This window comes from Alternaria incomplexa (genome assembly GCF_024043165.1).
Source record: "Alternaria incomplexa strain BMP 0042 chromosome Unknown scaffold_27, whole genome shotgun sequence".
Taxonomy (NCBI): Eukaryota; Fungi; Ascomycota; class Dothideomycetes; order Pleosporales; family Pleosporaceae; genus Alternaria; species Alternaria incomplexa.
This window is the reverse complement of record NW_026249876.1, coordinates 110,248-124,547: the sequence shown is the minus strand read 5'-3', so window position 1 is coordinate 124,547 and position 14,300 is coordinate 110,248. Positions and strand designations below refer to the sequence as shown.

Here is a 14,300-nt window from a genome sequence, read left to right as displayed (position 1 = left end):
GGAGGGTATGGGTGTAGGTGTATGGGGGATGTAGGTGTGGATGTTGGTGTGGAAGGTCTTGAGGAGGAGTTTGGAACAGGTTATGCAGGCATTTCCCTTGGTAATTCTGCGTATGAGTCTCGCGAAGGATTTCGCGTGCGAACTGATGGATCTGGCGTTTTGAGGTCAACGCTGGTTCATGGGATGTTGACAAGAAGGTGTTGCACCCGCGGCCGTTGGAACTGGGACCTGAACCGACTCCCAAATTCCGAGCTTGTCACCGTGCGCTGTGGGCACTCATACTGTGGAAGCGAGACACGAGGTTCGCACTGCTTGTGGGCTGGTTAAGTTGGTGGGTTGAAGTTGTTGGGCTGTCAAACGTCAGTGGTTTTGACATCCTTACCCGTACATTGGACCCTTATAGCCATATAGCCATATAACCATCAGTCACATAAGGCACAAAAGCAATACGCACCAATCTTAAAGATATGTTTCATTAGGGTATCCACGCCATTACTACACCTTCTCTCCTACACCCAACAAGTTCAGCAGTACTTCCTTCGCCTTGTCTGGCTCGACACTTCCGTCTGGAGCTCTCATCACCATTTGTCCCACGAACCAGCCGACCTTCTTGACTTGACCCTTTTCGGTGATGTCGCGAACCATGTCGGGTTTCTCTTCTAGCAAGGTTTGTGCTAGTTTGATGTACTCTTCCTGGCTGAGTGGTTGCAGGAGGAGGTTCTCTTGGTGAACGACTTCCGATACGCCTCGCTGATCTCCCTCAAACTTAATGGCAAGCAGACGTTTTGCGGAGGGCGACGTGACCTCTTTGCGACGTATGTGCGAGATGACACCGGCGAGATAGTCGGCTGGGACGCGGTTAGGGTCCCAAGGTTCGTCTTGGAAGAGAGAGCCAAGCTCCATCAGCACCCTAGTCACGCGTTAGTTTGATTCAGACGCGTAGCATAGCAGATAAACATACCAGTTCCCGGTGATCTTGCCCAGGGTTTCAAGCGGAACGTCTTTCTCGTGCTGCTCGGTTTGGCGCACCAGGCAGCGAATGACGTCGAGAAAGTACTCCAACCGTTCACCGTCGTCTATGGAGAGAAGTGTGATGGCATCCTTTGTAGTGAGTCCGTAGGTGTTGGCAAGCATGTCCACATTCACATCGGGCAGCTTGGGAAGGGTGTTCCGGAGGTGTTCAATAAGATCCTGATAAGATTAGCACAGCTTTCATGCCAAAAGTAGTGCCTGTGCTTACGTTTCCAATGATGACAGGAGCAATGTCTGGGTCCGGCATGTAGCGGTAGTCGATCTCGCCCTCTTTGCCTCTGAGACGTTTGGTAGTCTTGCTTCCAAGAGTCCATCCACGAGTCTCGCCCTCAACGACACCTCCACCCTCGAGCAAGTCGATTTGCCGATCACGTTCTGCGATGATGGCGTCTTCGACAGCCTTGACGCTTGCCAGGTTCTTGATCTCAGTCCGCTGCCCAAGACCGGTAACACCGTGGTATGAGTGACTAGAGTCAGATGACTCCCCTGCACGTTGACGAACTGATACGTTGACATCGGCACGCAGTCCGCCCAACTCCATGCCGGTTGTGCAGGCATTGACAGCCTTGAGTATGTTTTGTATCTTGCGAACGACGACCGCAGCGACTGTGGGATCATGGATCTGAGGGAGGGTGATAATTTCGATCAGAGGATGCGAGACGCGGTTGAAGTCGAGTAGGTGGGTCGAAGGGGGTTGCTGCACGGTCTTTGCGGTATCCTGCTCCATCTGTATCTGCTTGATGCCAATCTCGACGGGCCCAGGTTGCGGGGCAGCGCCAGGCGGGAAGTCATGAGGGTACAGGGTAATCTTGCCGTTCGTCGCAAAGGGCTCGTAGTACTGCGTGATCTGGTAGCCCGAGGGCTGATCTTGGTAGAAGTAGTGCTTGCGGTCGAAGCTGCTCTTGGGCTGGATCTCGCACTGGAAGGCTATGGCGGCGCGGAGGGCAGGTAGGAGGGTTTCCTTCTGAAAGTGAGGCTGGGTGCCAGGAAACGCGACATCGAACAAGGAGACATGAGTATTGGGTGCCTCGCTGACGGAGGTCGCAGCACCAGAGAAAAGCTTCCGCGCGGTGTTGAGTTCGGCATGGACTTCGATTCCAACCGTTAGCTCCCACTTCTCTAGTCGCACATCTTTGTCTTTTTTCGAGGACTTTGAGGCGCCAGAAGAGGCGCTCTTCTCCTTCTTCTGTTGCTTCGCAGCATCTTTCAGCTGCTTTCGAAACGCTGTGCCATCCTGGGTCGGTGGTGGCTGGGTCTCAGTGTGGAGAGATCGTGCTGTGTGACGCGTGGGCAGATGAAGGGCGCCCAATTGAGACTGTCTAGTCCGGCGCAGACATGAATGACATATATAGGGCTGTTTTGAGGCTGCAGCAAGAGTGTTGCGTGTGGTGCGGGCGAACATGACGTGAAGTATGGCGAGCAGCAGTTCTGGTGCCAATGCACAGTTGCGGGCGGTCTGTGCTCACTTCCGAGCGACTTTGGACCAGCGACGCGCGACGCCTACCACCCAATACTTCAAAGCCAGGAAATGAAGCCGACGCCAACGCCAAAATCTCTCGCGTCGCTTGTTCCATTTGAATACGTTTCGCCGTCTGCCGAAAGGCCGCCGAGCTCGACGAGCTTTACCGGCACTGTCTCGATGCCACCGCATTCACAACGACCGTCCGCTTTAGGTCACTTTGTGGAGTAACCTCTGGAGTTTTCTGATTGCCCACTCAACAAGGGCTTGTCTCTTTCCTGGTCGTCTTCGTTTCACCCTCTCGAGGTCAATAAGACGGAGGTTGGCAGCGACTCCGCCTAGGTTCTCGGGCACTGACAGCGTTGGATCCGATTCGCATGAGCTTCCCACCGCGGCATGAGACTCCGGCGCCGCGCTCGGGATATTTTGGTGTACAGTAGTCGGCGCGTAGACATGAACATAACAGGTGACGTTCTGATAAAAGGTGTGCTCACCCGCGTTAGGGCGAGGAATGTCGAAACTACCGACGTTTGCCATGCGAGTCGTTTCGTTCGGCTCTCTTCTTGCGGACACGAGCCTTCAGTCTTCTGAAACTGTTGCGGCACCTCTGCCACGCTTCTTCGTCTTTCGGTCTGTCGGCGGCGTGTACGAAGTGCCCAGGATGGATATACACGCCCGGCCAGCGGGAGAAGTCTGCCACTGATTGACGGCTTGTGTCTGTGTCGTGAGAAAATCGCACGCTCCGACTACTGCGAATACTGGCCCCCATCCGCGCAAATGATCGGTATGTCCTGGACTCGAACTTGTGGAGCCGTATACAAGTCTCGACCGTTCAGCTGACTCCTCAAAACTTGCCCTTGATGATGTTCTCAGCAACAGCTTTGGCGCTGTTCAAGAACTTTCTTGTCTGTTCCTTTCTTTTCTTCTCCTTCTTCTGCACCCTCGCTTGTTTGCGTTCTTCTTGTAGCTGTAGTTCTTCTGGTGTGCTAGTATCGGGTTGTGTCTTCGATTGCGACGAGGTGGAAGGACCGGCAGTGTCTGTCTGGGGTGCAGCGGCGAAGTCGGTGAACTTGTATTCTCGTTCAGTTGGATGAGGTTCTGTGTCGGCACAGTCTTTCCCTGAATCGGCACCACAGTCACCTCCAGTATCGCCTTTCGAATCGGCTCCGCGATCTCCAGATGTCGTTCCGCAATCGCCTGAGGATGTCGTCCCAGAGTCTGCGGCGACGAATGGAGACTCCATTCAAAGCCTTGATGTGTGTTTGGCGTCGCTCAAAGATGGAGCTTGAGTGTAAGAAGCGTGGCAGTCAGACGGATCTTCTCCTTCAGCTTAGTCGCCTCGTTGCGCTTCGCTTTGACTGCAGTAGCGGTTTCGGCTCGGACTTGCCTTCGCTGTTGTTTCTTCTCTTTGCGTTCCGCTCTCTCACGATCCCACTTTTCCTGTTCTTCTTTGCGTTTGTGGTCACGTTCCGCACGCTCCTCGGCTGTCAATGGTCGGCTGGACGAGGAGGAACCACCTTGTGGGATGTAATCGATGCCTGAATCTCCGCCTGAGTAGCTGCCACCGTCACCTGCGGTATGGGATGTGCTGCAACCGCCGGAGTCGCCGCCACCACAGTCGCCGGAGCTATAGCTAGCGCTACCACAATCACCGCCGTCTGCCATATACTGATCTCAAGTTCAGAGGTGAAGCTTGAGCCTGAGCGCGTTTATGTAAAGCCGAAGTTTGGCCTTCTTGCTACCCGCGCCTGGGACGTTGGCCTCGATGTCTGCTTTGGCCTTGTCTCGGAATACCTTCCGCTGTCGCCTCTTTCGCGCACGCTTCGTCTTTAGTCTCTGCCCTACCGTTCCGTTCTTGGAGGTGAGATTGCCACCGGAATAGCCAGATACGAAAATCGGCGTGCTCGATGTGTGATGTGTACTAGTTCCGCAATGTGTGCTGGTTCCGCAATGTGTACTAGTTGCACAATCTCCGTGTGACATGTAAGGTGGGATATAGTAGTCCAGACGACGAATTTGATCTCAAGTCTAGAGATGAAACCTGAGTTTGAGCAAGGTGATGTACAGCCGAAGCTTAGCCTTCTTGCTAGTCGTATCCGGGAGCTTGGCCTTGGTGTCTGCTTTAGCCTCGTCTCGAACCTCCTTCCGTTGTCGCTTCTTCTCTGCGCGCTCCTCTTTCTTCTTCTGCAGTTCTTCCTTCTCCTCGGCTGTGAGATGACGACTGGGAGAGCTAGGGGCCCAGATTGGTGTGCTTGCAGACGAGATAACACCAGGTGTGCTCGCGATCGCTGGCGCTGATGGTGCGCACGCTGTACTAACTCCACAACCTCCAGATGTGGCTGCACAGGTCATAAAAGGTGGGTTTCAGTCGTCTACCAAAGACGGAAGATACCAAAGAAATCGGCTATCTTAGCACGGAGTCCCTTCTTCAACGTACGATTCGCTGATCTCTCTGCTCTGGCTTCCCGGCGTCTGAGTTTGCGTAGTCGTCGATCTTCGATGATCCTTCTCCTCTCGCGTGGCTCGAGTGGATTCGTGGCTCTCGGTCGGTGATTCGAAAGTGTTCGGCCTTGTCCCTGGACGGGGGCTTGGAGTACACCAGAGGCTACAGAGCTTGTTACACAAGTAGCAGTCGTGCTCATAAACACACTCAAGACGTCAGAGAAAGAGTGCAGGCGTGGAGGTGCTCAGAAGTTTCCGGTGAAGATCCTCTTCAGCTTGAGATGTATTCTGTCGAGCTTGCTTGGCGTATTGATTCTTCCGTTACGGACCCAGGTCTTCCGCTGTGCTTTGCGGGATTGCGTCTTCTCGAACTTGCGGAGGCGTTGGCGGGCTACGTGTAGTCTCTCGGTCGCAGTGAGAGGCCTGCCGGTGAAGTGAGTTGTTCGGGGGTCGTGGCCCTGGTCGAAGATGGTGCGGCGTCTATGAGTGATTCTTGGGCAGTATGTGCGCGTGTGGCGTTTGGGTCGGGTTGGGTTGGCACGTCGGGTGTCAAAGGGCATGTACTCAGTGGGTTTGGTGCTGCATGGATTGTGGGACTCGTTGAAGGCGCTGGTGAGGGTGATGTAGGTTGCGAAGGACTGGAGGTCGAGCGTGGTAGGGGAGGTGTGCAGGGACTGCACAGGATGCAGCTATGCTGGTGCTGAGCTGTGAGACAGCTTGATTGAGGTGGTGTGTGATGTCGATCAAGAGTATGGTGAGTTGATAATAAGGATGTGCTATACAATAACGTTGTGACAGCAAACGATGCTTCGGTGTGGATGGGTGGTCATGCAGTGAGGTGTGTTGGGGTGAGAGTGTAATGGAGGAAGTTTGTTTGGGTCTTGCGACAGATAAGAAGCTAGCATCTGTCGTGACTACCTTGAACATGAGGGCCTGTGGGTGCTATGGAAGGCATCAGTCGCACAAAACAGGACGGAGCCATCACTGCTATCTGTCCATTAGGGAAATGGCATTCCAATTGCAATTAACGTGCAACACCACTGGTGCTCACTCTTGTTTGGTCGAAGCAGCGAAAGCATATCGAGGGGATTCTCATATATTTGTATACTACTATCAACCAGTTCAGTCAAACACATACTGTCTGACCAAACAAACCAGATCCCGGCCGTGTGCTGCATGAAACTCCACCACACTATCCCCATGCCGTGAAAACTCGCAAAAACCGCATTCAAGGGAACACAAACTTCCGATCCCCCATCATCCCCCAAAGTTCCTGAATGACAGCACGCTGATCCTCGCGCTTCGCATTGCGCACAGCAAAGTAAAGACGACCCTCAAGCTCTGGGTCCCAATCTCCAGGGTTCGCGCTCACTACAACGCCACCAGCCTCCTCCAGAATACACCATCCAGCAGCGACGTCCCAAGAGTACACGCCTCCTTCCCAGAAGGCATCGAGCATGCCGTGTGCGACGTAGCAGAAGTCCAGTGCTGCGGATCCGTTTGAGCGGACTGATTTGCACATCGCGCCGCCCTCGACTTTGGAGGTGAGGAGAGCGTTGTGAATCGAGGTGCGCAGTGCCCAGTTTGGACCAGAGCGCTGGTTACCCCACTCAACGACCATGAGACAAGAGTTAAGCGATGGCATCGGTTTAGGAATGGGGTGGATGGGTAGCTTAATCTTGCGGTTCGTGAAGGTCTTCGTCAGGTATGCGCCTTGGCCCTTGATCGCATGGTACATGTCTCCGCGGAAAGGGTTGAACACAACTCCAACGACTGGCTTCTTGTCGAGTGTCAGAGCCAGTGAGATGGCGCAGTTGGGCACGCCGAGCGAAAAGTTCAGCGTGCCGTCGATGGGATCCACGATGAATGTCGGCGCGTCTGCGAGCTTGGTGCCATGCTTGAACGTCTCTTCGCCGAGGAAGGTGCATTCGGGGAAGGCCTCAGCGAGGCGTCTTTCGGCCATGGCTTCAATTTGCTTGTCGAATTTGGTGACCACGTCAGATGTGTTGTTCTTGTGGACAGTCGTGATGATGCAATCCTCGGCTGCGATCATGATCTTTCCTGCATCCTTCGCAATGTCAATCAGTACACTATGGACACTGTTGAGACAACTCCTGGTGACGTTGTGCTTGTATAGGACGGCATCGAAGTCGAAGGCAGCTGATGAGTCTGACGCAGAGCTGGCCGGTACAAGTGGTGTTGTTGACTCAATGGATGATGTGGGGCTAGACGAATCTGAGCCTGTTTGTTGGGATGCCATTTTGGTAGATTTGGTGATGTTACTAAAGGAACGACTTGATGAGTTTGTCGGTAATGAGTTGGAGTGAGACTGGAGGTTGCCGTTGACCCCGGAAGAGCTTGAGAGCTTTTGTCTTATGTACTTTCCGGCTTGGGCGCGATTTCGCAGTGCTGTTGAATGAACGTTTGCCCTGTACGGTGAGTATGCTTCTAGACGTTGTGTGTAATTACACAGTCCAAGGCCCCGGTAACTCGGTGTGAAAGTAGTCCACAGCTTGGAATCATTCGAGATTGTTGCCAGGTGATGCGGCCTCACAAGTGGCATGGTATCGTTTTGTTGAAAGATACAATGGGTCTTGGTGACCAATTACTAGACGTCGTAAGCTGGGGCCAATTGCGGACCATTCTTATCTAGACACCTCAGGCAATCCATTGCGGTAGGCAACCGTGAGCAACAGCTTCGGCATCGAAGATTATGATAAGAAGTAGGAAAAAGGTATATGACTTCTATCGTTTCTCCGGGTATGTCCGAGCTGAGAGGAGTCGAACGTTACACTAGGTAAAGGGCTGGGAGTCGATCATGAGCACATCCGAGGCATGTGTCAACGGGTCCGTTCCGTTGCTCCTCAGAGCCCAGAGGAGCCCTGGGGCTTTCATACTCACGTTATCGCTGCAAGTCAGAAACAGGATTTCTTCGTCAAATTCGTGCGCTGGGTGAGAGAAAATAGCACCTGCGCTACTTGAGTAATGGGTGTGAGGCAAGGGTGCAGGCGAAAAGGAAGGCTCCATGCTGACGCACGGGCCATGACTAGAGCTCACATGCTGCACCACGATGCTTCCGGCTACACTACACTCAACGTCTTCAAGTTACCAATGTGCTGGTCACTCGTACAAGAGCTAGTATTGGCGAATTGAGGACATTTGCATTGGACTTTGGTGAAGAAAGGCAGTAAAATCTCAATCAATCGCCTCGCCAAACGACGTCATACACACCACCCAAACCAACCACCTAACACACCCATCCCAAACCTCACCATCAAAACCATAAAGAGAAATCAGAGATGCCACAACCGAAATCCCTTCCAAAAGACCGCTACACCCGCCAGCGCGCCGCCCGTGCTACGCGTAGACACCTCGCGTCCCTTACACCCTCAACATCGCATCCCCAACCCCAGTCCTTATTTTTCTCCATGCTTCCAGCGGAAATCCGCTTCACAATCTACCAACACGTCCTATCCCAACAGCACGACCACACCCGTCCCATCGACATCCACTCCATCTCGCCCCTCTACCGCCCCCTACACACCTATCTCACCAAGATCGACACATCCTTATTACTCACATGCCGCCTCATCTACATCGAAGCACACCAAATCCCGCTCCGCAGCTCCACCCACCACTTCCGCTACCTAGGCTCCACATCCTGGCTCTACAACGGCGACATCTGGCTGCACCACACCACCTCTCAGCGCGGCGCCCAACTCTACCACCTCCACGACAACCTCGTCGCCTTGAAACCCTCAAACTTTTTTAAATTCCTACTCAGCCATCTATGCTGGCGCAGGATCACCTGGACGATATGCGCATACCTCCTCCCTCCCCTGCTCGCCGAACTAAAAGAACGACAGCGCCTCGTCTCGACACTAGCATCGCTAACCCTACCGGCGTCGTGTCAGGAAGTTAATCTGGAGTTTGAAACTCGAGAGGATTTGTTGCCGGATTGGCCGGGGTTGGAGAGCCAGATTGAGGCGTGCAGAGTGTTGGAACTGAAGAAGAGGGATGGGAGTGTGTTGGAGAGGGATGATGCGTGTGCGGTTGTGTATACGTGGAGGGGCAGTGGGCATGCGAGGTGGGGGACGAGTGAGGATGGGGTGTGGAAGGAGAAGATGAGGTATCGTACTACGAGGCTTTGTTGGAGGGCGAGGGTGCCGAGGAGGGAGTATGCGAGTTATGATTTTTTGGATTGTTTGAACGTGGAGGGGGATGGGGAGGGGGTTGTGGAGAGCGTGAGGAGGTTGGATGGGTAGTGGGATTTAGGGGGAGGTGGGGTGTGTGTGTGGTGAGGAGATGGTGTTCACGGCGGTGTTCACATTTGCGTCATGTTATGGGCTGTCTAAGTCTGGCTTGATTGATCCTCTTCCGCCAAGCGTCTGTTCCTTGAAACTAGACACATCGAGGACCCTTTGGCCTTTGATCCCCACCACGTTGCCAACTGCACAAGTACGCTCGTCGCGCAGATGTGCGTCGTACTTCGTGGCATCCCCCATCCACCGCATTCGTCATATTTGACACTGCTGAGATTCCGTTTAACGCTTGAACATAAACCAAAAGACAAAAACCAAACAACAAAACATGAAAGTGCAAAGTAGAAGTGACTCCACTAACCTTGGGAGTGTTTAAAGTACACGTGGGTACGTAGTTGTACATGCCTGAGCATTCCGTCGTGCCGTGCCGTTGAAATTGTTTGCAACCACACAGGGGTCGCTCAACCCAAGACTCTCGGACCGTTGGACTTGCCCTTCTTCTGGACACCACGAGGTATGAACATGGCGGGAGATGCGACTACCGCGGGCGTGCTGTTGTTGCCATTTCCAGACTTGTCCTTGTTGTTTTTATTGTTCCTGTTTTTCCCCTGCTTGTGCTTATCGTCCTTCTTTACGACGGCCTTGACCTCAGATGTGGCTCGCTTGATGAGGACCGGGTGGCTGCCAATGTACTTGCCGTTCATCTCCTTGGCGGCACGGAAGTAGTCGTCGGTGTCTGAGAAGCTCACGAAACCGTAACTTCTGCTCTTGGTGGACTTCTTGTCTCGTACGACGCGGGCTTTGGACAGAGACGGGTACTTGGCGAAAGCTTTGAGGAGTGAATCGTCGGTGACTTCACCCGCCAGGTTACCGATGAAGAGTCGCGGGTGCAAGGGGTTCCACTCGAGTAGTGTTTCGTCCTCCCACTGTTTTCCACCTCCCTCGCGAACAACAGTCTTGCGCTTGCCATCGGCTGTTGGTCCTGCTTCAGTATCCTGGGTGGTTGCCGCTTCCGGTCTAGCGGTCATGTTCGCACCGGTGCCCTTCTTCGCGTTCGCGTCGCCAGCATTGTATGCGCTGTTCCACTCGGCGATGCGGGCTTCTTCTTCGGGATCATAGGTGCCACCAAATCCGCGGTTCACGGTCGGAGCAGCTGGGTATGAGGCCGCAGCAGGTGCGCCCGTCGCGTAGGCTGGGTACGAGTAGTTGTTGTAAGCATTGCTGGTCGGGTATGCGGGTGCTTGATAGGGGGCGCTCACTGGGGCTTGCGCGTAGTTTGCCGGCGCAGCAGACGCCGGTGTGAAGCCAGCAAACATGGGCGAGTTGCCCTGGCCTCGTGCGCCGGCGTTGTTGGTCCTTGAAGGCGGTGCCGAGTATGTCGTGGGCGGCGGGCGCGCTGGCAGGGAGTGATGGGGCTGCATGTTGGAGTAGGAGCTGCGGGTCAGTTCAGCTTAACCTTAGCGAGGTGATGACTTAACCAGCTACTGGTCGAGACGCGCTCTGATGTTGCGGAGTGGGTAGACTGGTGATAGGACGGCCGGGTGGCTAAGGATGCGTAGTAATCTACGGTTCGCAGATTTTGAGGGTGCGCGCGGGTGTGGTTGCACCGATGAGGTGAGGCGCAGTTTCTGTATGGCTGGGGAAAATGCCTCTCAATGAAGCGCGTCCGTGTGAGTGAATAACCGCCCGCGCAGTGCCGTGCGCGTGAATGTCTGGAGCTGATGCTGACTACACGTCGAAGATGGCAGAAGGCAACAAGACTTTCCCGAAGTGTCTAGCAAGCGAGGCTGCAGGTGGGCGAGGACTAGGTCGGCGTTTGAAGAGGGCAGAGTGGGATGGCGGGCCGGTGCAAATTACAATTACCGTGGGGATGCGTCAGGCAGATGGGGGCGTCGACGTCCGTTGTTGGTTTCTGTCGCAGAAAGTGAGCCAAGCGGCTCCTCCGGCCCCGAAATCACGTGTTGCCGGCATATCGGCAGCCGCTGCACACCACGCTGCACCGCAAGGCTCAACCTTGAACAGCCAGCAAGAAGGTGCAGCATGATGCACAGGCGTCACCGGTGATGAGTTTTCTCACATCGTGTCAGCTTTTACAGTCCTTCCAGGTAGCCTTGGAAACATTGCAAGACTTCTCCGGCGACCTGTCCTAGCGTATCCGGTGATCCCTGCACGCTGCCCCTCCATCCGTACTGCGTAATGCTGTGTTAAGGCTGAGACGGAGGGGCTTCACAAGCAGCCGCATTTGACCGCGACGCCGTTGGGACTGTTGCTTGCGTCGCTAGTCTGCTAGGATGAAATTGATGTCAATAGTGAATGTACACTGAGTCGTGATAGCCATAGCATCTGCAACCACATGCGCAACCCACCCGTGTCTAGCCCGCTCATTAGACGGCGGCTTTCTAATCATGCGCTGTGATGTTCAGCAATCATGTCGGCAGCGGTGCAAACGTTTTACAAGACGGAATTGGCAACAGTGGCTTGTATGACATACCTTACCGCCGCGGCCGAAGCTATTCTCCGTCAACAGCGTGATGCTGGGATATGGTGGTGGGACGTGCCATTGATGCAATAGTAGTGTGCCCCGCTTGTTCCAAAGACTTTCCGCGTACATATCTTGACGACCCCCACCAGACTTCTTCTTCCTTCTCTTGACCATCTCCCGCTTTATAAGCCTCAATTGCCCTCGTATTGCACGCCCGGTCGCTGCAATTCTACCCCGCCAACACTTTCTCATCCACCCACCTACTCCTACACGAGAACAGCAATCATGTCTTCTGAGCCCGTCGGAGATTTCGGCCTCATCGGCCTGGCCGTAAGTACTCCATGTTCCGATCGCGTCCACGGCGAGTGCAGCAGAAAGTGCGCGTCGTCGTGCCTTCCTGCCAGCCATTGAGTCCAAAGCGCGAATTATCCGGAGACATTCACCCCCAACGCATCAAGGCCAGCCATGCTGACCATACATATAGGTCATGGGCCAGAACTTGATCCTCAACGCGTAAGTCACAACAAACGTCATAACCTGCCAAACCAGTACTAACACCAAACAGTGCTGACCACGGCTTCACCGTTGTTGCTTTCAACCGAACGTAAGCGCCTCGATACACCGCGCCGCCAACACACACTGACAGGCAGATAGCGTTGCCAAGGTCGACCGTTTCTTGAACGATGAGGCCAAGGGCAAGTCCATTGTCGGCGCCCACTCCATCAAGGAGTTCGTCTCCAAGCTCAAGAAGCCCCGCCGCATGATGATGCTCGTCATGGCTGGTAAGCCCGTTGACGACTTCATCGAGCTCCTCCTCGAGGGAGGTGCCGAGGAGGGCGACATCATCATCGACGGTGGTAACTCCCACTACCCCGACACCAACCGCCGCACAAACTACCTCAAGTCCAAGGGTATCCGATTCGTCGGAACTGGTGTCTCTGGAGGAGAGGAGGGTGCCCGCTACGGCCCTTCCATCATGCCCGGTGGTAACGAGGAGGCCTGGCCATACATCAAGGTAGGAATGCGTGAAGAGATGAACAGGCAAAAACTAACAATATTCAGGATGTCCTCCAGTCCATCTCCGCAAAGTCCGACGGCGAGGCCTGCTGCCAATGGGTTGGTGACGAGGGTGCCGGTCACTACGTCAAGATGGTCCACAACGGTATTGAGTACGGTGACATGCAGTTGATCTGCGAGGTGAGACGAGACGATCATACAGAAAGAAAGAGGCGACTGACAGAAACAGGCCTACGACATCATGAAGCGCGGTCTCGGCATGAGCAACAAGGAGATTGGCGACGTTTTCACACAATGGAACAAGGGCGTTCTCGACTCATTCCTGATCGAGATTACCCGTGACATCATGTACAAGAACGACGACGATGGTGTTGCCATCGTTGAAAAGATCATGGACTCTGCTGGTCAGAAGGGTACCGGAAAGTGGACCGCCATCAACGCGCTCGACCTCGGTATGCCCGTTACCCTGATCGGAGAGGCTGTCTTCGCCCGTTGCCTGAGTTCGCTCAAGCAGGAGCGTGGCCGTGCCGCCGGTCTTTTGGACGGCCCCACCCCCAGCTTCTCTGGCGACCGCCAGGCCTTCATCGACAACCTCGAGCAGGCCCTTTACGCATCCAAGATCATCTCGTACGCGCAGGGATTCATGCTGATCCAGAACGCCGCCAAGGAGTACAAGTGGAAGCTGAACAAGCCCGAGATTGCCCTCATGTGGCGCGGTGGATGCATTATCCGCTCCGTCTTCTTGAAGGAGATCACCAAGGCTTACCGCCAGAACCCCGAGCTCGAGAACTTGCTGTTCGACGACTTCTTCAGCAAGGCTATCCACAAGGCCCAGTCCGGATGGAGAGACGTCGTTTCCAAGGGTGCTCTCTGGGGTATCCCCACCCCTGCTTTCAGCACCGCCCTCAGCTTCTACGACGGATACCGCGCCAAGGACCTGCCCGCCAACCTGTTGCAGGCGCAGCGTGACTACTTCGGTGCCCACACCTTCAGGATCAAGCCCGAGTACGCCAACGAGACCTACAAGGAGGGCCAGGACATCCACGTCAACTGGACCGGAAGGGGTGGTAACATCTCTGCTTCTGTAAGTTTCACGCACGTTGATCATTTGGAAGACACTAACAACCTGCCAGACCTACAACGCTTAAAAAGGGGATATCCATTGCTTGTTAGACGGGAGCAGAGGGCTGCCCCGAGTTCATGTTTTATGAAGAACGTGAAAACTGAGATACCTCGAATCTAGAATGAATATAACGATTCGCATGTCCAATGTTTGCATGTGCTGGTGAATGTTTGAAGCTCAGCTTGACCGCTGTGTTGTTACTCGTACGCTAGCTGCAGTTAGCGTTGATCGTCACGTACCTCCAGGTAGACCCTTGACGAGCCACCCCACTATGAATTGAACATTGTTACGAGGTCGCACGCGCATCGGCTTCCCAGCAGTCAGGATACACTCGGGACGGAAGCGTCTCCAAGGCCTACAGCATATACCTTCTATAATTGGCCCCGCGGCAAGCGCCCTGCGTAAAGGCTTGGCATCGCGACTACGGAAAGTCGCAGCGCATCACGACAACACCAACCCACCCGCCTCGAGCTCCGCCAGCTC

The 14,300-nt window shown here is 54.4% G+C and overlaps 6 protein-coding genes across 6 annotated transcripts; 1 reads left to right on the top strand and 5 right to left on the bottom strand.

Annotated features, from left to right (window-relative positions):
- Positions 1-495: 495 nt before the first annotated feature.
- On the bottom strand, positions 496-2,434 carry J4E90_010801 (uncharacterized protein; the record flags this gene model as incomplete). The annotated part of the gene is made up of 3 exons (XM_051440313.1): positions 496-910; positions 962-1,191; positions 1,241-2,434. 3 exons carry the CDS (start codon positions 2,432-2,434, stop codon positions 496-498), a joined length of 1,839 nt encoding a protein of 612 aa, XP_051285847.1.
- A 901-nt stretch (positions 2,435-3,335) lies between these two features.
- J4E90_010800 (uncharacterized protein) lies at positions 3,336-3,734 on the bottom strand (the record flags this gene model as incomplete). Its single annotated transcript, XM_051440312.1, has 1 exon — positions 3,336-3,734. One exon carries the CDS (start codon positions 3,732-3,734, stop codon positions 3,336-3,338), a length of 399 nt encoding a protein of 132 aa, XP_051285846.1.
- Positions 3,735-5,178: 1,444 nt separating this feature from the next.
- Positions 5,179-5,860, bottom strand: J4E90_010799 (uncharacterized protein; the record flags this gene model as incomplete). Its single annotated transcript, XM_051440311.1, has 2 exons — positions 5,179-5,607; positions 5,852-5,860. The coding sequence occupies 2 exons, from the start codon at positions 5,858-5,860 to the stop codon at positions 5,179-5,181; spliced, it is 438 nt and encodes a 145-aa protein (XP_051285845.1).
- A 301-nt stretch (positions 5,861-6,161) lies between these two features.
- Positions 6,162-7,193, bottom strand: J4E90_010798 (uncharacterized protein; the record flags this gene model as incomplete). The annotated part of the gene is made up of 1 exon (XM_051440310.1): positions 6,162-7,193. The coding sequence occupies one exon, from the start codon at positions 7,191-7,193 to the stop codon at positions 6,162-6,164; it is 1,032 nt and encodes a 343-aa protein (XP_051285844.1).
- Positions 7,194-9,656: 2,463 nt separating this feature from the next.
- J4E90_010797 (uncharacterized protein) lies at positions 9,657-10,616 on the bottom strand (the record flags this gene model as incomplete). Its single annotated transcript, XM_051440309.1, has 1 exon — positions 9,657-10,616. One exon carries the CDS (start codon positions 10,614-10,616, stop codon positions 9,657-9,659), a length of 960 nt encoding a protein of 319 aa, XP_051285843.1.
- A 1,346-nt stretch (positions 10,617-11,962) lies between these two features.
- On the top strand, positions 11,963-13,937 carry GND1 (phosphogluconate dehydrogenase (decarboxylating) gnd1; the record flags this gene model as incomplete). Its single annotated transcript, XM_051440308.1, has 6 exons — positions 11,963-12,007; positions 12,162-12,190; positions 12,243-12,281; positions 12,332-12,692; positions 12,740-12,874; positions 12,924-13,937. 6 exons carry the CDS (start codon positions 11,963-11,965, stop codon positions 13,935-13,937), a joined length of 1,623 nt encoding a protein of 540 aa, XP_051285842.1.
- Positions 13,938-14,300: the final 363 nt, after the last annotated feature.